Source organism: Cibotium barometz, chromosome 56 (genome assembly GCF_041138505.1).
Source record: "Cibotium barometz isolate CiBa-2024 chromosome 56, ASM4113850v1, whole genome shotgun sequence".
Lineage (NCBI taxonomy): Eukaryota > Viridiplantae > Streptophyta > Polypodiopsida > Cyatheales > Cibotiaceae > Cibotium > Cibotium barometz.
Genome location: NC_141101.1, coordinates 36,220,449 through 36,244,926, shown reverse-complemented (window position 1 = coordinate 36,244,926; position 24,478 = coordinate 36,220,449). Strand labels below are relative to the sequence as shown.

At 49.1% G+C, this 24,478-nt stretch overlaps 1 protein-coding gene across 7 annotated transcripts in view; it reads left to right on the top strand.

Annotated features, from left to right (window-relative positions):
• Nucleotides 1-24,478, top strand: part of LOC147607163 (uncharacterized) — a 175,801-nt gene that overhangs the window by 37,246 nt on the left and 114,077 nt on the right. For all 7 annotated transcript variants that reach the window (XM_086791550.1, XM_086791546.1, XM_086791547.1 and 4 more), the window contains one exon: nt 12,362-12,563. In XM_086791550.1, the coding sequence (XP_086647676.1) occupies nt 12,362-12,563 (202 nt within the window). The remainder of the gene's footprint in view (nt 1-12,361; nt 12,564-24,478) is intronic.

Here is a 24,478-nt window from a genome sequence, read left to right as displayed (position 1 = left end):
AAGATCCAGCGAATCTCTGGTGCCCAAGTGCCCCCTGCTGGGGGCGCCCGAGCCTGCAGCCGCTGCAAGAGGAGCTCTTTCCAAGGCTCAGCGCCTGGGAGCAGCCCCTGAACAATAAGCTTCCCCAATAAGGCTCTACTCTGATCGACTGGATCTATAATGCCCAAACCTCCCTGAGCCAGCGGAAGTGTAATAACTGCCCATGCAACCTTTGCCCGGGCTGGCTGACCGTCCCGCCCAGACCACAGAAAGTTCCTGATCAGCCTCTCTACCTGGCTGATGCAAGAGATCGAGAAGATCCAGCAAGACGTAATGTACCACATGGTCGCTAACAGCACCTGATTTGCCAGCACCACCCTCCCAGCCAAGGATAGTCGAGCTGTACTCCAATACAAAAGCTTCTTCCGAATGCTCAGAAGAAGCGGGGCAATCTGCTGCTCAGGTGACAAATCTAGTCCAATCTGGCATCCCAAATACCGCATTGCTGTGCCTGGAGGAATCCATCTAAAACCGGGGTCCGGGCTCCATGCCGGAGTGGGAGCACTACTGATCCAAAAGGCCACTGTCTTGCGCCAATTGATCAATGCTCCCGAAGCTGTACTAAAAACTTGGAGCGACTGCTCTGCTTGAAGAAGATTGGCCTCTTGGCCATGCAAAAATAAGCCCGTGTCGTGTGCAAACTCAGCATCGAGGACTGGGAGCTGGAGTCCTCTCAAACCAACCTCCTCTGCCGTCAAATACATGCTCATAGCCTCCGCAAAGAAGAGAAAAAGAAAAGGGGCGAGAGGACACCCCTGACGGACTGATCTGGTCAGCTCAAAACTCGGCCCCCGTCCTCTTGCAATCAACACCTGGCTGCGAGCTGTGGAATACAGAGCCGCCACCCCTCTGATCTATCCTGGCTCAAAGCCCAAGTGAAGCAATAGTGCCCTCTAAGAAACCCCAATCAACTCTATCGTATGCCTTCTCAAAATCGAGAAGCATCACGACCAAGTCCTCGCCAAGAAATCTAGCTCGGGCCGTCGCCTCCTAGAAAGTAAAGATTTTGTCAAGGATACTGCGCTCCTTGACGAATCCTGTCTGAGTAGCATGAATCAACTCCCCCAGGAAGGGTTGGATCCTCAAACTCAAGGCCTTTGCTAAGACCTTGTAGACAGTATTGAGGATCGTAATAGGTCTCCAATGCCGAATATCATCTGATACTCCCTCCCCCTTGGGGATAAGATAGATCAAGCCCTCTGAAAAGCTCTGTGGCATCACCCCAGTGTCCAAAACATACTGAAAGCCCCTGCGGAGGCCTGGCCCCAAAAGGTCCCAATAGCGCATAAAAAAGGCCGGCGTCAGTCCGTCCTCCCCTGGGCAACTATGTCGCGGCAGGACCCTCAAGGCCTCGGCAAGCTCAATCTCTGACAGAGGCGCACCTAGAACTGTACGCATACGGTCTGCGACCCTCCTCTACACATGGGCCCACACAGTCTGTCTGCAAGCATCTCGATCCTCAGTGGCTGGCTCCGCTGAAAGCAGGTCTCTATAGAATGCAGTGGCAATGGCTCTGATCTCCCCGAGCTCAGTAGCTACCGATCCATCCGGTCTACCAAGCTGACGGACTCCTGCTCGCGCATGGCGGGGTCCAGTGATCTCAAAAAACTCTCCAGTCACTCTATCCCCAAGTTGCGTCCACTGAGAGGCCTGATGACGATAGTAAAACTCATGTCTCTGCTCCTCTGCTCCTCTGCCTCTCTAACCTCCTGGCGTGCCTGGCTCAGCTGGGACGCCACCCACTCACATGCAGGCTGCTGCTCCTGAAGGCGCTGTAGCGAAGCAAGGCTGCGTCTCAGCCGATGCTCCCGCTCGCGAATCTCTCCCAGCCGTGTCAAAGCTGCAGCGTGCAGAAGAGAGCTACGCTCGATGAGTCCCTGGGCACACTGGCCCGCTGCATCCTGGTCAGAGCACTGACTATCATGCCAGATTCTCTCAATGTCCTCAGCGAGACTGGGATCTGTAAGTACCCTCTCTGGGATCCTCAACTGCAAGCTGGGCTCCCGTGTCCTCTCCTCCAATGTCAAGATAACTGGCGCATGATCTGAAAATGAGGTGCCAGTGAGAATGCCGACGGAGCCCCCTCGCTCCCCTAACCAGTCGCCCACATAGAAGCGATCAATCCGTGATAGATTAGTCCCTCCCTGCCGGCGATCCGACCGAGAGAAACTAAGACTGTCCTGAGACCGGGAGAAAGCCCCATGCTGCCATGCATCAGTGATCCTCAGTGACATGCAAAACCGGTCCCAAGCTGCAAGCTCCGTGCCGTGCACTGTAACATGACCGCCTCCCACCCTATCGGCCGGGTCCTCAAGCATGTTGAAGTCTCCCCCGACACACCAATGTGCGGCCTCTGGCAATGCATCCGTAACCTGGGTCCAGAACTCTGCTCTGGCACTAGCATGATTGGGCGCATAGACGTTGAGCACGCCCAATAGCTCATCATGCATCCTCAGAATGACATACTGTGCTCTACCAGGCACAATGATCCCTCGATCCACAATGGCCTGCTGCCATACCTCTGCAATGACCATGCATACTCCTCCTTGTCCACCCAAAGGACCAAACCCTACAGACCAAAAAGTGTCCCATCTACCAGGCATCACCGAACCATATCTCTGGATCCGGCTCTCACCCAAGTGGTGCTCCTGCATCATCAAAATATCAATGCTGCCACCAACCAGGCATCTCTGAAGCTCCTGCCTCAAGCAACCACGATAGCGTATAAAATGTGCTCCGCCAAGGCCCTGTACATTCCATGAGATGATCCTCATGGATGCGCTGTTGAGGTGGATGCTGTCTCAGCCGTACGGCGGGGCTTCGCAAGCGGCTTGGATGGAGAGTAGTCCCCATCCGAGCGGCTGCGAATCTGCCCACCCGGTGTACTGCAAGAATCACGGATCAGGCGCCAGTGGCTGTGGCCCATGGCGACTGCCTCCCGCTCTGACAGAGCAACCTCGTGTATACACACATATCCAGGGTCGCGTGCTAAGTCTGCCACTATGCGAACGACCAAATGACGAATCCCTGTGATATATCCACTCCCGGGATCCAAGAAAAAATGAGCCAACTCTCACAGTCGGTCTATCACATCTGTCACCTCCAGATCGCTCACATATGATGAGAAAACTCAACTGCCTGAGTCTTCAAAGTGCTGAGAGTGAGCTCTAGAGTCCACTCCCGGTCGCAAGGGCCACATAGAGGGAACGAGAAGGCCACCGCTGAATCTAGTGCCTCCTCCCTGCGGGCCGGAGGTATCACTACATGAACTCTGATGGGTGCTGGCTCATGGGGGCCCTCTGCTCCAAAAAGCCGTGTGAAGGCATAATCAAAAGCCTCCGAGCGCTGTCTAATGCCGAGGCGACTCAGCCGACTGCGGATAGATGAAATCCGTGAAGCCCGAATCGGCATGGTAGGTCTCCTCTGTGATGCTCGAGCGAGGTCGGTACTCAGCGCCCTCCGGACTGCAGGTGAACGCCAGGGGACTGCCAGGGCCTCCTGGGAAGGTGAGGCGGGCGGAGGGGGAGGAGGGGGACGGCGAGGGGGGTGGAGAGGGAGCCGCTGCCGAAACCGGAGCGGGGACGGGAGGAGGCGATGGTGGAAGCGAGGCGGAGGGAGGGGATGGGGGTGGGGGGGGTGAAGGAGGGGGTGCTGGCATCTCCTGGTCCTCAGTCGTCGCCGCGGGGGTCTCCTCCTGGAGGGGAGCAAAGCTGTTCCTCACGGGAACCCAGTGAGGCTGAGACTGTGGCTGCTGCTGCAGCGCTCTCTAGGCGTACTGCTGTGGCTGTCTCCCTCGGCGGCGCCCCTGTCCAGGCTGCCACTCCGAGGTCTCTGTGGCCTGAGCAGGTGTCCCGGAGGCAGCCTGCCGAGCCGCATCTGTGGGCGGGCCATCAGTGGCCTGCTGCTGTGGTTGAGGTCTCCTATGAGGGCAGGCCTTGGCCAGATGGCCGACCTGCCTGCAAATGAAGCACTGATTCGAGAGCCCCGAGAACTCCACTCTCTGATCTATCCATCCCCCCCTATCCTAGAGGTAGCTGAATGACCTTAGGAAGGGAGGAGATGTCAGACACCAACACTCTGACCGAAGGTAGCCCAGCTGCTCTGGCCACCACTGAAGCTGCTGAGGGGCCAGTCTCTAGTACCGAGCCCACCAATGCTCCTAGCCTAGAGAGGAGTGGAAGATGCTCTCGGAGGAGTCCAGGGAAGCAAACTGTAACATGGAAAAGGCGCTCTCCCTGCTCCGCCGCTGCTGGGTCAAATCCATGCTGGTCTGAAGAAAGCCCGAGCACCCCTGATGTCAAGGGGACTCATGGCAAGGACCTTGGCAACGCTCTGGGCGGCCTCGAACTCGATCTGGTAATGTCCACGGCCCAGTAGCTGTACGTCCAGGATCTTGCCCACATCTGCAAGAAGGCGGGCCTGAAGAAGATCCCGGATCTCCCCTCTGCTCGGGCGAGTGCCGACTATACGGCAGATGGTGGAATGAGCCTGGAGGCGTTCCACCTCTGCGGTGAGGCTCGCTTCCTCTACTGGCGAAAGAGAAAGCCTGATGGGGGTGTCCTCAGGGGCGGGCGAGGGGGCTGCGGATGAGTCCCTCTGAGGCGGGGCGGGAGGAGCCTCCATCAGAGTCTGAAGCTGCGGCGAAGGCGGAGATCCTGCTAGAAACGAGCTGCACACAGAGAGGCGGAAGACGGAGAAAAAAAGAAACGAGCTGCTGGGGGCGGAAGCAAGAAAAAGGAGGGGGGGGGGCGGGAGCTGCGCGCAAGAGGGAGGGGAGGAGAGCGAGCTGGCGGAGGGGGGGGACGGGGCGCTGCAGAGGGGAGGAAGGCGCGAAGGAAGGGGGGGGGGGCGCGAAGGTGGGGAAGGCGGCGGGCAGAGCAGCTGGGGAGGGGGCGCAGCAGCGAAGGCAGGCGGGGGGGGCTAATGGAGGCGGCGGGCAATGCAGCGAGGGAGGGGGCGCAGCAGCAAAGGCAGGCGGGGGGGCAAGGGAAGGCGAGGCGAGGGGGCGAGCAGGCAGGGAGGCGAAGGGCGCAGATGTGCAGGCAACGCGAGCAGGGAGGGGGGCGGGAGCTTTAGCGAGCACCTATAAAGTTAATTCTGCAGAGTTTGTAGAGGCACAACCATTCATCTAATTCAAGAGTATTTGAACTTAAACACTGTGATTAACCATTGAATTCAGCATAAGCATCGAAACATCATTTCACCAATATATTTGAGAAGATTTGCTTCTTTCCATCATGAAACATTTACACATTAGGGACTAGAAGATGGGCTGGTCCCCCCCCCCAAACTAGCATTTTCATTACCATTAAGAAGTGAAATAGATCAAGCATCATCAGTGGTGGGAAGCCCAGGCCCACCAACCTTGTCAAACTACCACTTCTTTCCACAATGCAAATGAAGACAATAGCAAACATTTTTCTTTCAAATGACTGGCACCCCTTAGCCCTCCATCACCATGAGAGAACCATGGGATCCCATCCCCATGTGATCATGCGTGAATCTGTCAAATTGAGACGCTCAACCAGTTTAAAATTCATTCGCCTGCTTGCCCCTAGCAAAGGCTCAAGTGAAGCTTCACACCTGTGAACATTCTATCAACATACATTTCATTTGCCCAAAGAACTCTCACAACTGAAAGTAGAACCATTGTTTTGCCTTCGTCGTGTACCTGAAACACATGAAATTGGATGGCAAGGTGAAAGTTTTGATTCTTACCAATATTTCAGCAGTGAATCCTCAAGATTTAAGAGGTGTTGCAGAATATGCAGGTTTGAAATTAAGGTTTGTAGACCCTAATTCTTGGACAACAGCACATGATAGTGTTCTGAAGGTAACACACAGTCAAAAAGATATCGAACCATAGCTGAAAATAGCCAGTAATGGACTGTAAAATACTTTTCCAGCAGCTATGGAGATATAAAAATTGCTCCCCATGAAGTAGCTTGTAGAGGAGAGTTAGCTATAGCTCTAGGGTTTTTCAGCACTTCAAAAAGTTTTTTCCTTCATAAGATATGAACAAAAACTCTCAAAATCAGTTTTCTTAGCAAAAAAAGAGAAATACGATTTTTTTTTCTAGAGAGAGGAGAGAGAATATGAAGTGGTGGTAGCATGGGCTGATTAGCTTTGGGAAGTAGTGGGATGTGTCCCCTAAGTCATAAGGTGGTTTCCTACACCCAAAGCTCAAATTTTGGGGCTTTCGAGTTTTGTCCGCTTGAGAGGGTGGACATTTGGTGTTTGCCCGGACAAAAGTTTGTCCGCCTAAAAATTTAGTGTTGTGTGAACCTTTAACCATTCAATATGAATTAAGGTTTTAAACTAAATACTTACCACCTGCAAAACCCATCAAATGTCCCGATAGGCAAACAAGTGATGCAACACACTTGTCCATCAAGGTGTCCCCATCGTATGGACATCACATGCTTTTAAACTAGGCATTGCCTAGGCTTCAAAACCAGACATACAAATCAAAATCAAATTCACAAGCACTTATGCTTTCAATTCAACTCATTAAGGAAAGAAGCCCCGTCTACTAATGACGGCTGAAAATATGTCCTGCCATATCAATGGGCTCCCAAGGATCCAACCATAGTAAATGTCAACAAAACACCTGGCATGCCACATACACATGCTAAATGGTGACCCATCCATGGCAATGCACATGCACAGGGTTTAATCTTAAGCTTGGAAAATTATGGATTTGTGAGATGGCAACTCTGGAGGGAGAGCACGCACTGGAGAGGTAGTGATGGTCATCTCCACTGGCTTTGAGAAATGGTGGATGAAGCGGTGAACTGAGCTAGTATGCTATTCCTCTCGGGGTTAGTTGTGGCTGACATGTATGCTTAGGCAAGGCGGACGGGGGCAAGGGGTTCCGATGAAGTTGAGGAGGGAGAGATTGAAGAAACCGAAGGGGGGGAAGTCGGGGCAGAGGGAGGAGGAGGAGGAGGGAGGGGATGATTTGGGGAGGGGGAGGGATCAGAGGAGGAAAGGGTCACCTATGAGGGAGACGGGGGCTAAGGTTGAGAGACCGGGGACTCTGTTGGGTTAGAGGGCCTCATGGGAAACTGGAGGCTTGGTGAGGGATCACGACAAGGTAATGGTCTCTAGAAAGGAGGGGCAGGCGTCGGGTCCCACGAAGGGAGCGGAGGGGGACCATGTTGTTGTGATAAGTGCTCATAACGGTTCTCTGACAGAACCGTATCCTCTTGGGGCTCACTAGGTTGGCGAGCTTGGTGACGCTACTCTGCCCTAGAAATCTGACGGTGGTTTCGCCTTCTATCTGCGGCCTACCACTCTCTTGCATTGGGGTCCTCAAGGGCCCGAGCGTGATGATTTGAATTGGGGGCCGAGATCCCCCCCTCCCCTCTTAGGAGGAGCTGTGTTGGGAACGCGGGAAGAAGTGGGGGGAGGGACCCACTTGTGGCGCTCTCCTGGACTGATAGCAGGGACAAGCTCTAGCAAGGTGTCCCATCTGACGACAAATGAAGCAATGTCCTAGGAGGCCAGAGTACTCGACTCTACAAAATAGGAGCTCCATGGAGGCATTGATTCGATATGACACAAGGAACTCTGCGTGAAGAGGCTATGCACATGCGAAGAGAAGGAATCCCTACTATCCGAGCTAGAACCGAAGTGGCAATCCTGTAGACAGGGAGGAGACACTGGGTACCCCGTTTTTCGCATACACCGCACGGCTAGGCTGTAGGATCCAGATGCCCAAGGTCAAGGGCACCTTGGCAGTCACAGGGACTCTCACAGCATTTTTTCTCAGATTTTTGGAAGAGGCTTTGGGACAATTTTTAGCCTCGAGAGATCACCCTCTTTCTGTGGCTGCTGGCACACAGGAGTTTGGCGGTTTGCACATGGTTGGCCATTGGTAGTAGACCAGCAGCTTGTCTGAGGTGCGGCCACCCTCAAGAGTCTCAATGACATTGTCTTTGGGATTGCCCGAAGGTTTACTAGGTTTGGTAGCGGATTCTCCGCATTTTCACGATGGACAAGACCTCTACCTGTATCATTTCATGGGGCACTATCGCTTGGGCCACTGAGGCTGAGATTATCATGGCTTATGAGGAGGAAGGTGGGGGTTTAGCCCTTCAGGTCTCCAACTTTGCATTTCGGCAAATACCAGTCCCAGACCTATCTATTGATCATTGGACTTTGGGTTCGTGCTAGAGATGGGAGATTTGTAGCAGCATTGTTGCGTAGCATATTTGGAGAGCTTGATGTAGCGAAGTCATCAAGGGCACCCACACTTCGTTTTTTGCAGAGGCCATCAGGAGCATTTGGCTCGACATCATTCATACCCTCCGTGGCCAGTGGGGGAAGTTGCAGGGTGGCTCTGACCGTATGCGGAAGCGGCGGGAAGCCTTCTTGAGGCTGTGGGGACTTGGCCCTTTTCTCACAGATAGAGGTGGTGAGCCCACTTGGCACTACAAACCACCTGTGTGGTTATTCTCTCCCCCACCCCTTGTATGAGATAGCCTTCTCCACATAGAGGGGCTAGCCGGAGGAGAAGTGTATCTTTCTCCCCCTTGTGTTCTTTGATCCTCGCCCCGTACATGGAGGCGAGTTTGTATCTAGCCCTTCATGGTTGTATTTAGCCCTCGAGGCTGTTTTTTTTTGTTAACTAATAGAAGGATCTTTTTCCAAGAAAAAGAAAGAAAAGAACCGATGCGGCAGTCCCCTAGGATGGGGGGGGGGTGGGGGGGCCCGGGGTGGGGTCCATTACTCTCCCATTAACTCCACCTATGACCAGGAGAAGGGTAAGATATTCCTTCCGGAGGCCAAGTACGTAAATTGTAACGGGAAAGCCAGAGACACCAGCCAGGGGTTGGATGCTGGGTCAAAGCCATGCTGCCACCTCGCAAAGAAGGCTTGAGCTGTATGTAGTGTGACGTGGCTCAGTTGCATTACTGTTTGATGCTGGAGGCGAATCAAACTCGACTTGGTAATATCCATGCTCGAAACGATGAATATAAGTGATCTTTTTGGGCTTGCCAATGAGGCTAGCTTGCAGAAGATCCTGTCTATGCGCTGAGCGGCTACCAACTAGCTTGCATACCAATGTGGAGGCCTCAAGGGAGACGATTGTCGCTTGCGAGTAGTTGGAGGTCTGCTTCGGAGAAAGATGGGTAAGGAGGGACGGCCTCGGTCAGGGTTGAGTGTCTGCCATGGAGTCCTCTTGAGGGAAAAGACCAGAGGCGGCGACACCGTGCCACAAAAGGAAAAACAAACCAAGCCCTTGTCTTCACGGGAGGCGCGTGAACTAGGGGGTAGGAGGTGGAGTAGGAGCTTCGAATTGCGAGGAAAAGGGGAGGATGAAAGGATGGGCAGGGGAACCTAGGACCAAGGTGCGAAAAGGAAGAGGAGGCAGTGAAAAGAAGATGAGAGGGGGGGGGGTGCAAAGGAAAGATGAGGCGGTGGAAGGAAGAAATGAGGGGGGGGAGGAGCAAAGACTGATGGAAGTAGAGGGGGGCGGAAAGAAGTGCAGGCGGATGGCGAGGGCCAGATGGCAGCAGGGGAGGGAAGGTGGGAGGAGAAGGGGGGCAGGCTATAGTGGGGAGGGGCAACTGACGGAAGTGGGGTGGAAAGAAACCCAGGGCCCTGATGGAGGCGGAAGCGACGGCCAGGCGGTAGTGGGGAAGGATGGTGAGAGGAGGAAGGGGGGTGCTGGCTGAAGTGAGGGTATGGGGAGGGCCAGGCAAGGGGGGTCTCCAGATCAAGAGTGCGCAGCTCGATTGAGGGTGATCCTAGGGGATGAAACTATATGGCCATTAGTGTCTTGCAAGACTAAGGTTATGAACATTGATAATTATAACCCGTTTCATACCCATCACCTACACATACACTAACAACTGGACCTTGGGCCTTTGTGGCGTCCTGAAAATTTCTGGAGGATCATATGCATAAAACCAAGCATTGCCCACACAAAAAAACGAGTCATATGCACAAGTTGATGTCAAGGCAATAGGCGACATGACAAATTGATGGCAAACAGTTTATCAAATAATTCTCATAGGGCCCATGATTGATTTTCCAGGTGGAAAAAAGTTGGCTTGTGTGACCTTGTGTACGCTGTTATACATGTGTATGAAATGCCAAAACTGCCAGTACTTATTACCAGAATTATCCATACATACGTATCATGACATATGCAACGCTATTGCTGCAAGAAACACACGTTTTGAGATCAAAACACAAGTCTCAAGGAGAGGACTAACTGATATTGGAGCTGTATCAAAGCACTTGCAAGATCCCTTCAACTGTCTCTCTCATACAAGAGGACATGCCGAGAGACAAGGCCAGCCCATACAAGGCACTGCCCAGAGATCAATCACTGATTTCTTCCCAGCACGAGCATCCAATTCAGTCACCCATGTCGACACTGCTGCATCGACATCAGCTCATACCAGCTGTACACGGGGGCCATATTCGCGTCCTAGATAGATAGGAGGCTTGAGTGAGCAGGCCTGCTCCATCTTATGTGCCAGGCGCCCCCAACCCAGAGCACCGAGGATGTCCACCGCATATAGATAGATCCATGAGATCCTCCCACGACATGACATGCCCTTACCATAGCCACCTTTGCCATCAGGAGGCTTATAAAGTCATTTTTCAGTTTTCAGTTTTCATGTTCTTTTTTTGTTTTCCCATGGCAATGTTTACCTATGGTATCATAGTACTTTTTCATGGTCTCATAGGCCCTTTGGGTCTTTTGTAGACATATCTTTCTTTCTTTCTCAAATGCCAGCATTCAAAGAGGAAAGTTAATATATCTTTCTTTCTTTCTTGAATGCCAGCATTGAAAGAGGAAAGTTTGATGTTTCTTTTATATAGATTATGTCTTAAAAACATGGTCTATATATCCATTTTCGTGGTAGTAGCCGCACATGTAATCTCTTCAAGAGTCTGATTGATGAGCTCATCTAATATGGTCTGGAAATTGTACCACTTGACCATAGGGTTCGGGAATCGTACCACTTAATCCAAGGATCAGGGATTCCTACCACTTGATCCGAATTTTGACATGTCTTAAAGGGTTTGGGAATCTTACCACTTGACCCTAGGATCTGGAATCATAACACTCGATCTTGAGGATCTGGGAATTGTACCACTTGATCCTCTACTTGGCATAGATCCGGGAATAGTACCAACTTGATCCTCTACTTGGCATAGATTCGGGAATAGTACCAACTTGATCTAGCCAAGTACAAATGAGCACCGGGAATAGTAGCACTTGTGACTCATTACCTAAGCTTCGGGAACCGTACCACTTGAGCCTCCTATGCAAGCAGACAAAGAACCACACACACACACAGACACCAGCACAACAGTAAGCCAAAAAATAGTGAACACCATGGCTTTTCTGGTTGTACAGGCCCACATTGCGAGCATGGGAACAATTTCAAGGTGACCAGTCACCGGTAGAGTAATGATAAATGTTACGTGTGTACGGGCATGACCTCCTGTAATACCCTTTAACACCACCTATATTCTACCACCTTCTAAGGTGCCTCTGAACGTTTTCTAAGGCACCTTATAACCAAGGTGCAAAGCCCAAAGCTTTAATGGTAAGACTAAGAAATTAGTCTCATCCACCTTCAGAAAGGTACTCATTAGTCAGCCACTTTGAGAATAAGGTTAGATCGATGATTATTTTTCACGTTTAATATTGAGGTAGTGCTACAAATACCAGGAGGGCTACAATATCTATACTTAAATTTGACCTTTGATGTTCTGAAATGGTCATGGATCATGAGATATTGTGAGTAGTATAGATGGACGATTGTTTTTCACCTTTAATATTAAGGTTGTGCCACAAATACCAGGAGGGCTACAATATCTATACTTAAATTTGACTTGATGTTTTTAAATGTTCATGAATCATGAAATAAACTTAATAAAATTGGGCTTCAAAGATTACAATCCTTTTCGGAGCCTGAATTTTTTAGGGAGGACTAGATACAACAAAATGTGCATCAATTTAAAACATCAATTGCTTTTCTTAGGGATTCAAATAGCAACTTGTAACAAATACTTGCAATAGAGGGCAAATGTGACTGTTTATTTTATTTTGTACCCCAAAAAGGAGCCTTCTATTAGGTATAACAGAACATTCAAAAATCAAGAGTCAACCGAACAAACATGACTCTTTTAAAAATAATCAATGCTGACAGAGCCAAAGAGGAATGTAGTAATGCCAAACGATTGTAGTGGGAGAAGGAGAGGGAGAGAGGAAGGAGTTGTTACAGCAAATATGCATAGAAGCACTTTGTTTCTGATCTTAGCTGACTGGATCTACTGTTTATCTGTACAGAGAGCAGGCTGGTGGAACTTGGACAAGCAAGCGGTCACCTTTGAGTGTTGTCCACAATAGAGGAGATGTGGTGGTAGGGAAGTACAAAATAATTGGCATTCTTGGTCAAGGAGGTGTTGCTACCACATACGAAGCAGAAACTGAGGATGGAGGAAGGGTTGCACTCAAGGCAATGTCATTACGCAGCATGAAAGGCTGGAAGGTTTGTCATTCATACCTAGGGGACATTACTGCACATTAAAATAAATGCGTATGAACATGCCTTGAAAAGGTGAGTGTGATGCTTTATGGGTTTTATTTTATCTGAGAAGTAATGAGCTCTATTCAAAAAATTATTGTTTTAGTAAGAGGGCAGTTCCTGAGGAGGCATTTGAGAAAGTCTTGCTGGAAAATCATACCTTTGTAGAGCTGAAGACCCCTGTTCCTCTGCAATGTCTGCCCATCTCTGCCCCCTCTTCCCATGGGCTGTGTGTGTGTGCTTGTGTTGCACCCTGCAGCTGCAGCCGTCTCCACTGTGTTTGGGGCTTCTGTCCCTTTTTGCTGCCTACAGTGCTGTTTCTGCTAGTTTTGCCTTCTTACCTGAACACTTCCCCGTCTACAGCCTTTCCTGCCAATTCTTTGCATCATTCCCAGTTATTTATTTTTGCTCATAATACCCTGATCTCCTCCTCCTACAGTTTCCTTGAGCTGTCGGCCTTAATGTCCTTGTAGCCACCTTCTTCTCGATCTTACACAGCTCACATTAGTTGGTAATGGTTGCCACCCAATGAGCTGGCCTTCTTGAGAGCGCACTTCTTGCGGGTCACAGCAGATGGCTTCATTGAGAAGTTTGGGTACCTTTACAGACACGTCACATGCCATGAGGATTGCTATTGGCCAAAGAGGGTATCTTCACACCGACTCTGGTTAGAGACAAGGTGGGCTGAGGCCATCCCACAGGAGGCTAGGATATGCAGGCTATGCTTGACTGGAGAGAAAATGAAATGAAATAAAATGTTATATTAACGTCTTCAAAAGGCCAAAGTGACCTATGAGACCAAAGTTACAACCATGTGACATCTGATACACTGTGTGGAAAAGAAAAGAAAGAACTGAAGGTAAGTATCTAGCCCTACAATATTTCAGTAGGGAGCATCCGGAAGCAGCAACTAGGGAGAGTGGGAAACTAATGCTACTAGTCAAAATGGGGTACATGGATACATGAATACATGAATATGGGGGAGTGCAAAAGTGACAGTGAGTACAACAGTATATGGCTGGAGTGGTAATCATCCTAGGAGCTCTAGCATGGGTCTCTGCCGGATGGCCTGGATATCTGCCATAGTGAGATGCCTGGCCTGGATATCTGCCATAGTGAGATGCCTCACAATGATGCTCTGAGTGTAGGCACCGTCTCCGATGTGAGGATCCGCAAACCGTCGGGCGTCTGGATCTGCCCAACTGGATAGCTCAGAGAGAGTCAGAGGAACATAACTTGTTTAGATGCCCAGTGTATTATGAGATACGGGGAAGGTTTCATTGCCTTTTCAGAGATGTATTTGCATCTCTTGGTTGGGTGATGCATCACAGTGATCAGAGATGCGTGGGGATGTACTTACTAGAGATATGCAGACATTGAGAGACGCTGATGTGACCACATACACACAGAGGAGAGGATAGCAAGTCTTCACTCAGGCTTCCATCACAGATTTCTTCAGCCTCTAGCAGCAGATAGAGCCGCCTGAGATTCGAGACATCTTACGACACCAAAGGGACGCACCGCCACGGGAGGTGGACCATACCCCCCTCTTGAAAAATGGCAAGCGTCCTCGATTGCATTCTGGTGATACAGCAAAATATCCAAAGTGAAATATACAATATGGCAAGATCAGCGTCCCAATCTCTCTAAGCCATGCACATGTATCAACATCATTCACTGCAAAACAATGGCGTAGTAATAGTCCAAGTTGTATACCACTGTGAACCATACATATCCACAAAATCCCATGTGACTAGTACACATATATCATAGAAGTCCCATAAACAGATGTACTGTCAGCCTCAGTACCTTCGGGTGAGATAAAAACTGCACCAAGCGACCTCTAGATGTCATCTGAGCCTGTCTGTATCAAGGGAGTGGAGGTGCTACCCCCCTCTTGAGCATCAGGTAATGCTCCAGACCCATGCTCTGCTGAACCTGAATGAGCCACAACAAGAGTCGGCTCTAACTCAAAGGCATCGAGATAAAGCTGCAAAACCTGAGGTGAATCTGTTAAGTCACCTTCCTCCATCCACTTCGCATCCATCGGTGAATAGTTCTTGAACTTCACAAGATAGCGACGGGAAACTTTACCTCGTACCTTCCTTTCCTTATGTGCCAGTATCTGCTCTGGAATCAGAACCTCATCAAGTTCCTCAACTTCCAGCTGAGCCTCATCTGATACATCCTCAGGCACATCCCCACGGAAAGGTCTAAGAAGACTCACGTGAAAAGCATTGTGAATCCTCCAGTGATCTGGTAGCTTCAAGCGATAGGTTACCTCACCAATCTTTTCCAAAACCTGAAAAGGCCCATAATAACGCATGCTCAACTTAGGGAATAAGCGCTCTTTACCCTTCATCTTCTTGAGTCTAGCCTTTTCAAAGCGCAAAAGAACCCAATCACCCAATGCAAACTGTAAATCACGTCTGTGACGGTCTGCGGCTTTCTTTTGCTTCTGCTGAGTTTTCTGGAGTGCCAACTTAACCCTCCGATAAGCTTCATCCAAACTCTCCACATACTGATCAGCCTCAAAGATCTTATCCTTTGTATGCAAAATGGGTGGTACCTTCTTCCCTCCTTCCACAATCTCAAAAGGCGCTTTGCCTTTCGAGGTATGTACAGTGTTGTTATATGCAAACTCCACCAAAGGAAGATACTTTTCCCATTGTTGCTTGTGCTCTGACACATAACACTTGAGAAGATCCAACACTGTAGAGTTAGCCTCTTCTGACTGACCATCTGTTTGTGGATGAAATGACGATGAAAACTTGAGAGTTGTACCCATGTTGTCAAACAACCCTCTCCAGAACAAACTCGTCATCCGTGGATCACGGTCACTAATGATAGACGTAGGCAAGCCATGATACTTGAAGATGTTCGCCATGAACAACTTCACCATATGATCCACTTTGATCGTCTTACGCACGGGAATGAAATGAGCCTGCTTACTGAACCTGCATATGATAGTCTAGATGCCATCATTTCCCGTTTGTGTCCGTGGAAGATCAAATATAAAATCCATGGCAATGCTCTCCCAAGGTCTATCTGGAATAGGTAAAGGCTGTAATAACCCTGGTGTCTTCTGACGGTCAAACTTTACCTTCTGACATACGATGCATTGCCTCACAAAGGCATCAACATCTCTTCTCAAGGTTGGCCAATAAAAGAAAGTCTCCACTGCTTTTACCATGGCGTCAATTCCTCTATGACCTGCATACGGTGGAGCATGACTTTCAATCATAACCTTGAGTCGCAATGGCCTGGTAACACACAGTCTGCCATGCATCAATAAAAACCCATCTCTGAGAGTATAGTGCTCATGCCGCTGACCCTCAGACATCTGATCATACAACCTTTCAAAGTCCTCATCATGGGCATATTGCTCTTTCATTTCATCAAGCTCATGATGATAAGCAAGTGAAACTGCAGAGACCTGTGGCTTGCGTGACAAAGCATCTGCCACTACATTCTTTTTGCCTTCCACATGCACAATCTGGAAGTGAAACATAGACAAAAAGTTTGCCCAACGCAAATGCTTCTCTGAAAGCTTAGTTTGCGTGAGGAAATAACGCAAGGTCTGATGATCTGTCTGCACAGTGAAATCAGCCCCAAGCAAGTAGTATTTCCATGTAGAAAGAGCGTGAATTACAGCCAACATCTCTTTCTCATAAACCTGTAAATGCTTCTCGGCATCTTGCAATATTCTACTCTCATAGGCTATGACATGTCCCTCTTGCATGAGAACTGCACCAATGCTACTTCCACATGCATCACACTGGACAACAAAAGCCTTTCGGAGGTCCGGTAACACCAATATTGGATCCGAAGTAAGCTTTTCTTTGAGCTTTTTGAATGCTGTAATTTCCCGATCAGCCCATCTAAACGGAGTTGCCTTCTTCGTCAAAGCATGAAGAGGCGAAGCAATTTCAGCAAAGTACCGTATGTAATGCCTGTAATAGGAACACAATCCTAGAAAGCTGCGTACATCATGCACGGTCCTCAAATCTGGCCAATTAAGAATTGCTTCCACCTTTGCTGGATCCATACGGACTCCATGCGCAGACACAATATGCCCCAAGAAATGTATCTCTTGCAAAAAGAACTCACTCTTCTTGCCATTAACAACCAGCCTATGGTTTCTGAGTTCTGCAAACACAATGACCAAATGCCTTCTATGCTCTTCCTCAGTTCGTGAATGCACAATCATATCATCAAAGAATGTGCCCACAAACGCTCTATGAGGCCTGAAAATCCTATCCATCATTCTGTTAAATGTGGCAGGTGCATTTGTCAAACCAAAGGGCATAACCAAAAACTCATACAACCCAAACGTGGTTCGGAATGCTGTCTTATGCACATCCTCGGGTCTAATACGTATTTGATGATACTCGCTTTTCAAGTCAATACGACTGAAGACTGTGGAGCCCTGTAAGCGGTCCAAAATGTCATCGATCCTCGGTATGGGGAATCGATTCTTGATGGTGTTCTTGTTCAGCGCCCTGTAATCAATACACATGCGCCAAGAACCATCCTTCTTCTGTGATGAGCTAGGCTGTATCAACCCTTTATTCAGAAGCTCCTGCACCTGACTCATAATATCTTCCTGTTGGGCTGCACTAACACGGTACGGCGGTCTATTCGGTGGAGTACTACCAGGAATCAGATCAATGGCATGATCTTCTGGCCTCTCAGGAGGAAGTTCTCCTGGCAATGACTGGGAAAAACAATCTTGAAACCCACATAAGAAATCAGTCCTGTCCTTATCTACATTGACAAATTAGAGTTAGACTCATCATCTTGTGCATCCTTTACATAAATCAAGTACGCGGAAAGATGCTTTTTCATTACTGATGAAATCGCCGAAGCGGATACAATAGGAACAGATTTCCCTTTGAGTTTTACATCCAATACATGTTCTTTCCCTCTATGAGTCAGAGTGATTTTCCTATTGTAAGTATCCATCACCGCATGTACCCTGTGGCACCATGGCATCCCCAACAAAACATCACAGCCATCCAAAGGCATGATGAAGAACTCTTCGCTGTCCACATAACCCTGCAAATGAAGCGGAAGCTTCCCAATGATAGGAGTAACGGGTTCTGCATACCCTGGACAAGCCATATTAGCCTCATGTAACGGCCCCATCTCCTCTGCACGAATCCCCAATCGGTCAGCCAAATCTGGTGAAATGAAGTTGGCTCTAGCACCTGTGTCAAAGAATATCAAGGCATTCTGATTGCTCACTTTGCCCCATGCCCTGCACAACTCTGTTGCTTCACCACCTGGCTGTTCCCCCACAAGATCAGGAACTAACCCCGCAGAAGGTTTTGGTTTCTTTGACTCGGGCTCTCCTTTATTGTCAGAGTCCTTTTGGGATTTCCTCTTGGGACATACATATGTCCCTCTTCCGTACAGTAAAAACATTTCCGAGCATCTCTCAAAGCCTGTCTTTCCTCAGAAGCCCTCTTGGGCATTGGCAACTTCTTATACTTCGTCTCTGAAGACCCTTTAGCATCATGTGAAGCATGCCCAGATTTTTCAGCTTTCTTGCTCAAGTTCTTACTGCCTTTAAACCCAGATGAACCTCCAGTGAGTAACGCATTAGTTGTCATAGCATTTTCAATCATCTGTGACATGTTTGTTACTCTTGTCTTGATACAATAATCTCGCACCTCTTTGGGCAGCCCACAACAATACTTCTCTACCTGCTCAGACAATGGCACCGCACGATAAGAAGTCATTGGGAGTAAAGCTTCCCAAAACTTCTTGTTATAATCCTCCAAATTCTCACATTTTGAAGCATCCAATTTGTGCCATGCGGTCATAACATCCACCTCAAATGTAGATGTGAGCCATACGGAAGAGAAAACCTGTTTAAATTGGACCCATGTAGTGGGTGCTATGCCCTGCAAAAGAAGAGTAGACCACCACTGCAAAGCATTGCCCTTGAGAAAAGTGGCAGCTTTCCTCACCTTAGAGGACTCTGTGTAATTCCCACCAGAAAAAGCAGCATCAAATTGCTGTAAAAAGGTAAGTGCTTTCAATTTATCTTTGGCCCCACTGAATGTATCAAATTTCACTGCAGCTCCCCCTTGTAATCCTTCGCCTTTCCCATAGGCGTTAGATTATCATATGGAAGTGGCTTCGCAAGATTGCTGCCCCCAACATTCATGCCCATCATTGGGTCAACATTTCCCATTCCCACACCAGGCATACCATACATTCCAGCCATGTTTCCAAACATTCCATTATGCATACCTGGCTGCATACCACCAAACATATTGCCTTGCATTCCAGGTTGCATGCCCCCAAACATATTTCCTTGCATACCGGACTGCATACCACCATACATATTCCCCTGCATACCAGGCTGAAAATTAGCTCCAAAAGGCCCGTGCATACCCATGCCTCCTTGAGGATAACCCCCAGTCATAGATTGGAACACCGAGCCACCACCAAAATAACCTGGATGCATGTTCTGCTGAGGAATTGATGGCTGTCCAAAGAAGGAACTCTGTGAGTTTGCACCATAAGCATGCTGCATGTTCTGAAACTGGCCAAGAGAGGTTCCTGTGGGATGGCACCACTATGACCCTGTGGAAGATTCTTAGAACGAACCTTCTTCTTCTTTTTCTCGGGCTCTGTGCGGGATCTCATAAATTCAGCAAATCTCTCACTCTGAGTGAGCTGCATAAATACATCCATAACACTAGCCAAACAATCTTTGAACCGAGCATCATCATCCTCTTTACCATGTACATCCTCTGGCTGTGTTACATCCTCATAAGGCTCAGCATCTGCAGCCTGTTCTCCTGCATAAATATCCTCAGATACATCTCTGTCAGGAGAAGTCTCTTGCCCTTCCTCTTCATGATAGAAGTACTCATCCTCTGTATCAGACATGTTTGCTGAATTTTTTTTCAGCGATGGCTTTCTTCGAGGCAACCACGAGCTCACCCCCTTCAGAAAGTTGATGATTGGTCCCGGCAACGGAACCTTGAAACCGGCCTCCGATATAAACCAGAGTGCGGTAGACTAGCAATTACTTGTCCACTTGTAGTCTAGATGTGAAAACAAAACAGATTGGAGCTAGAGGGCCCAAATTTGAAAACAAAGCGACACCTGTTGGCCCCAAAGCTTGGCGCCCCTTGCGGTATTTCTTTATTCGATTTCAAAAGTATGAAAGGCTGAGTACAACAAAATCAACCAAGAGATTACACCCGTATGTCCAATCTGATAGCCCACAATACCTCTTAGCACAGAGGATTCACACACACAGATCTGTGTCTTAAAGCAACACACTGTGCCTCCCTCTGATAAGCCAAGACCACTAAGTAGGGCAGCCATGAGCATACATCTAGCATATCTCAAGCACATGATTCAACATCTCAGCTCATACATACATTCATTGTTCAACCTCTGTCTCCACCCTTTTCAATCTGCCATACCCCTCCTCTCACAAGGGGCCAGATAGCTCAAATCTGCAACAGACATAAAGCAATAGAAAGAGAGATAGATGAACAGATGCGGAGCTTACCAAAATCAGCTCGTGGATCTGCACACCTGAGGAAGTAACGGTACCAATCTGTACTTGCAGGCACTTGTTTCAACAACCCTGCTTCACACGTGTGAATGTACTTGTCTGTACCTTCCTCTTTGCATCCACCTTAGTGCTGTACTTGACTGCACAGACCTGAAAAATCTGCACTGTACCAAGGAGAGCGCCGCCTGCAACTGTACGGCTCTATCTGTACCAGAAAGCACGCCGCCTGCAACTGTGATGATGCGCCTGCTCCTACTGCACCCGACTGTACCTGAAGGTACAATTCTGTACCTGCTGTACGGCCACCTGTCAGCAGTGGTACAGGTGATTGTACCTGCTGTACGGCCTCTGTCAGAGCCCACAGCTTCTGTGCCTCCTCAGGCTGTCTGTGCCGCCTATACCCACAGAAGAAACTGCAGCAGAATACAGCAGCGGTACTGTACTTGCAGTCGTACACGTGGACTGTACGGACTGCACACGTGGACTGTACGAACTGCACACGTGGACTGTACGACTGGATTGGTTCAGAAAAACAGCAGCAGCACACCCCTATTCAGTAGTCGACTTCTCCTCCTTGCTTTTCCACGCTTCTCCTAAACACGTTTGCTCCATGTTTCTTTTTGCCAAAAAGAAGAGAGAGAGAGTGTAGAGATAGAGGCATGCACTTGAAAAGTGGAGTTGCCTCCTCCCCATAATAATCCTAGGGCCCCAACTTTAAAAGTTATTAAAGTTCCCTAGGGGCCACTAAGGCCTAGGGGCAACTTTCAATAAAACATCAAAATTCTAATGTTCTAGTTCCCCCCCTTCACACCTAGGGATGTCCACACATCATTAATTCTTTCCGGGCACCCCCCATGCTTGACAGCTGGCTGGCGGACAGCGAACAGAGGCGAAGGGGGGCGCAGTGGGCGGTGGAGAGAGGCGAACAGTGAAGCTATAGGAGGGCAGGCTCTCCGACTATGGCACTGCAAGATTGACATAGTTTCTCTCCTGACCTGTAGCTAAGGCCTGGTCTCCAGGCAGGTGTCCGAGATGGGAGATCATCAGCATCATAGCTACATGGCATATATAGGGGGCCTGTTGTAGCGAGGCCATCGCGACCATCAGCACAACCTCCCCCTCCCCCCCCCCTCCTCCTCTCCCAACAAATCTGTGTCCATCATCACGTTTTGGATTGATATCATTCGCACCCTTCATGGGCAATGGGGAAAGCTCTAGGGAGGTTCAGATTGCATGCATAGGTGGTGAGAGGCTTTCGTACACACATGGTACCAGGGACCCTTTCTTTTTGATCGGGATGGTGGGGTCATTTTGCACTACAGGCCGCCCATTTGGCTTCTCTCTCTCTCTCTCTCTCTCTCTCCCAGTCAGGGTGCTGACCACAGAGGATATTGAGGAGATCCGCCAGTGTCCGATGCGGCACATATTATGAGATGGAGGTACCTCCATAGTGTACCTTCCAGTTCCAGTTTCATTTTCTAGGTGCCAGTAGTATCATCTTTATTTTTCATTTTCTGGGTTTCTTTATCCAGACATTGTATCAGATCCACCATGATGTAACTTTTGGTCTCATAGGTCATTATGGCCTTTTGAAGACGTTAATATAACATTTCATTTCATTTCATTTCTCTCCCCCCCGCTGCCCAGTACACTATGAGATCTGCAGGAGGTTTCATTGTCTATTTCGTGAGGGATTCGGTGCACTCTCCAGGATCATTGACTTCCAGGACCAGCGTTGCCTAGGCCTCTTCCTGCTTGAGCTCCGCAGACACAGGGACACCTAGCCACCCCGCCCCCTCCAACCATCACTAGTTTCTTACGGACCCAGGAGGTGGAGGACACCGACATAGTGGATCTTGTGGACCCTCCACGAGCTGCTCTGGACCTACCTTGCCCGAGAGGAGTTACCTCGGACCGAGCCTCTGCACTCCAGCGTGCCCGATGCCCTCGACCCCCCCGTCGGCCAGGATCACCTCATCAGCTTCACTCCCATCGAGCTACCTTTCCACGTGACGTAGCTGAGGTTGACCTCTTGGCCATACTCGTCAACCCCATGCTTGACATTTTGGAGAGTGGTATACCATCTACTCGGAGCTGATGTTGCTCCCATGTTTTTATGTTCTTAGTATTCCATGACGAGTTTCCATGGACAGTTTTGTATCACCCCAGTGAGATAGCTATATTTATGTTTTCATTCTGTTTTATTTTCCATTCCATGATGAGATATGCCATGGACATTATTGTACCACTTCGGTCTTAGTAGATGCTTAATATATCTTTCTTTCTTTCTCTCTTTCAGATGTCACATGGTTGTAACTTTGGTCTCATAGGTCACTTTGGCCTTTTGAAGACGTTGTGTGGACAAAAATAGGAGTTGAAATGTGTACATACATGTACATGGTGTGTGTGAAGTTTCGCTTTTGAGAGCATTGTCAGGTGTACAGAGTAATGTATTGATGTGAGCAAGTACAGGCCTGTCCGGTAGGAGATCCACTGAGGATGATTTCAGCTCCTCGTTTGGCTCTGAGTATGTGTACACGTCCAAATGTATGGGCATTGAAGCTGTGTTTGAAAGCAACTGGAGGTTTGAGCCATAAAACGTTAAGGTGGCCAATGCAGCTTGAGTATTGGTGTGAAAAGGAGAGTGTGGCCATTTTGCAGGCCTGAGAAGAGATTAAAAAATAAAATAAAATAAAAGGTGGCCATAAAAGGCATGGCCACGTGGGAATTCGGGTGGTCGCCAACAGGCACATTCGAGAACGCTGGCGAAGGAGGGAGACGTGCGGAGTTGGAAAAAAAAGAAGGCCGCTGTATAGGGGCTGGGTGGGTGAGACTCTCTGGCATAGCAAGAAGACAGAGCCAAACAAAGACAGGATGCGCAGCTGAAGGCACCGTTTTGTGAGAGGGGAGAGCCAGTACTGGAGGTCGTCACGAGGCTGGAGGTGGCAATCGTGTAAAGGCGGGAGAGGTTCTCCAGCAGAGCAAGGAAATGAGTTGCAGCTGATGAAGAGCAGGTGGGCGTAGCACGCAAGCCCACGCAGAGGTTGTCAGGCTCCTCGTGTGAAGAGAAGATGCAGAGAACGCTGGCGCGTTGGTGGCTCGCAAGAAGCTGGAGTGGAGGGAGACGTGACAAGGAGGTGGACTGCCAACCGTGAGAGAGCCGCCTTGGCTTGTGATGGCCACAAGAAGCGCAGCTGCAGCTAGACATAGTGAAGGGCTGCCTTGAAGTGGGTGGCCGAGCTGGAAGGCGCAAGGAGTAGAGAAGGTAGCTGCTGGAAAACAGTGTGTGGGGGAACAACTGGAAGGAGCCATCTCTATTGGCAATGACAAAGGGCGACTCTGCAACAGGAAGGGGGGTCGTCTGCAGTAGAGTGTGCTGCCGGCTGGAGGAAAGAGAGAGCATCATCTGTACAAGGGAGCCTGAAGGCCGCAAGCAGTGGCTAGGGGAGGCGGGTCGTAAAAGAGTGTAGAGTGCATGTGTGGACTGTGAAGGCTGAGAAGATAATAAAGCACAGGGAATATCTCAATACCACTCCACTGTCAAAGAACCATGCTACTGCTGCTGCTGTCGTGGAGATAAGGAGAGGAAGACATCAGGCTGCTGTTCTTGTGTGAACATGAGAAATGTGACAAGGAGGCTTGTTGTGTTTAGCTGAGCAGAACCGGCTGAACACTCAGAGAGAGAGAGAGAGTGTGTGGTTTTTTTGTGGATTTCTACCCCTTCTGGAGACTCAGGCCAGAGTTGTAAATATTTTTGATTAGCTGTGGCTGGTGTTTGGTGAAGCCAGAGAGTTTCTTTTTTTCTCCTTTGTTCATTTGGGAACAAGATGTGAAAGCCAGATCTGAAATATAAGTTTTGTTCATGCTCTTTGGTCTGGTGTTCTGGTGTGTTTGCATGCGTGTGTGGAAGTGTGGCATGCTATAAGGGCGTAAACAGCTTTACCGCTTCCGTGCCATCACTTTTTGGTGCCTCCACAGAGGAGCAGATTTCCTCTGGTTTGTGAAAGAAGATAGGGGCTGTGTGAAGCAAGATTTGGAAAGATGGCTCAAGATTTTCCAGAGTATTGGGGATTGCCACAGGAAAGTGCAGTCAGGTTTCTGGAGAAGATGGAATTTACAGCCTTGATGAAAGACAGGGCAACCCCGGAGATCCTTTCTCAGATTTTAGCTTATTGCTTGCAGGGTGATGCAAAAACATGGTTACAGATGTTTGTGACTACACACAGGAACATTCATCAGCAGGATCCTGAGTACCGTGTAGTCAGAGCTGCATTCTTGGCACAGTTTGCCCGAGTGAGGAGTCCAAATGAGGTGTGGAAGGAATTGTGCAACA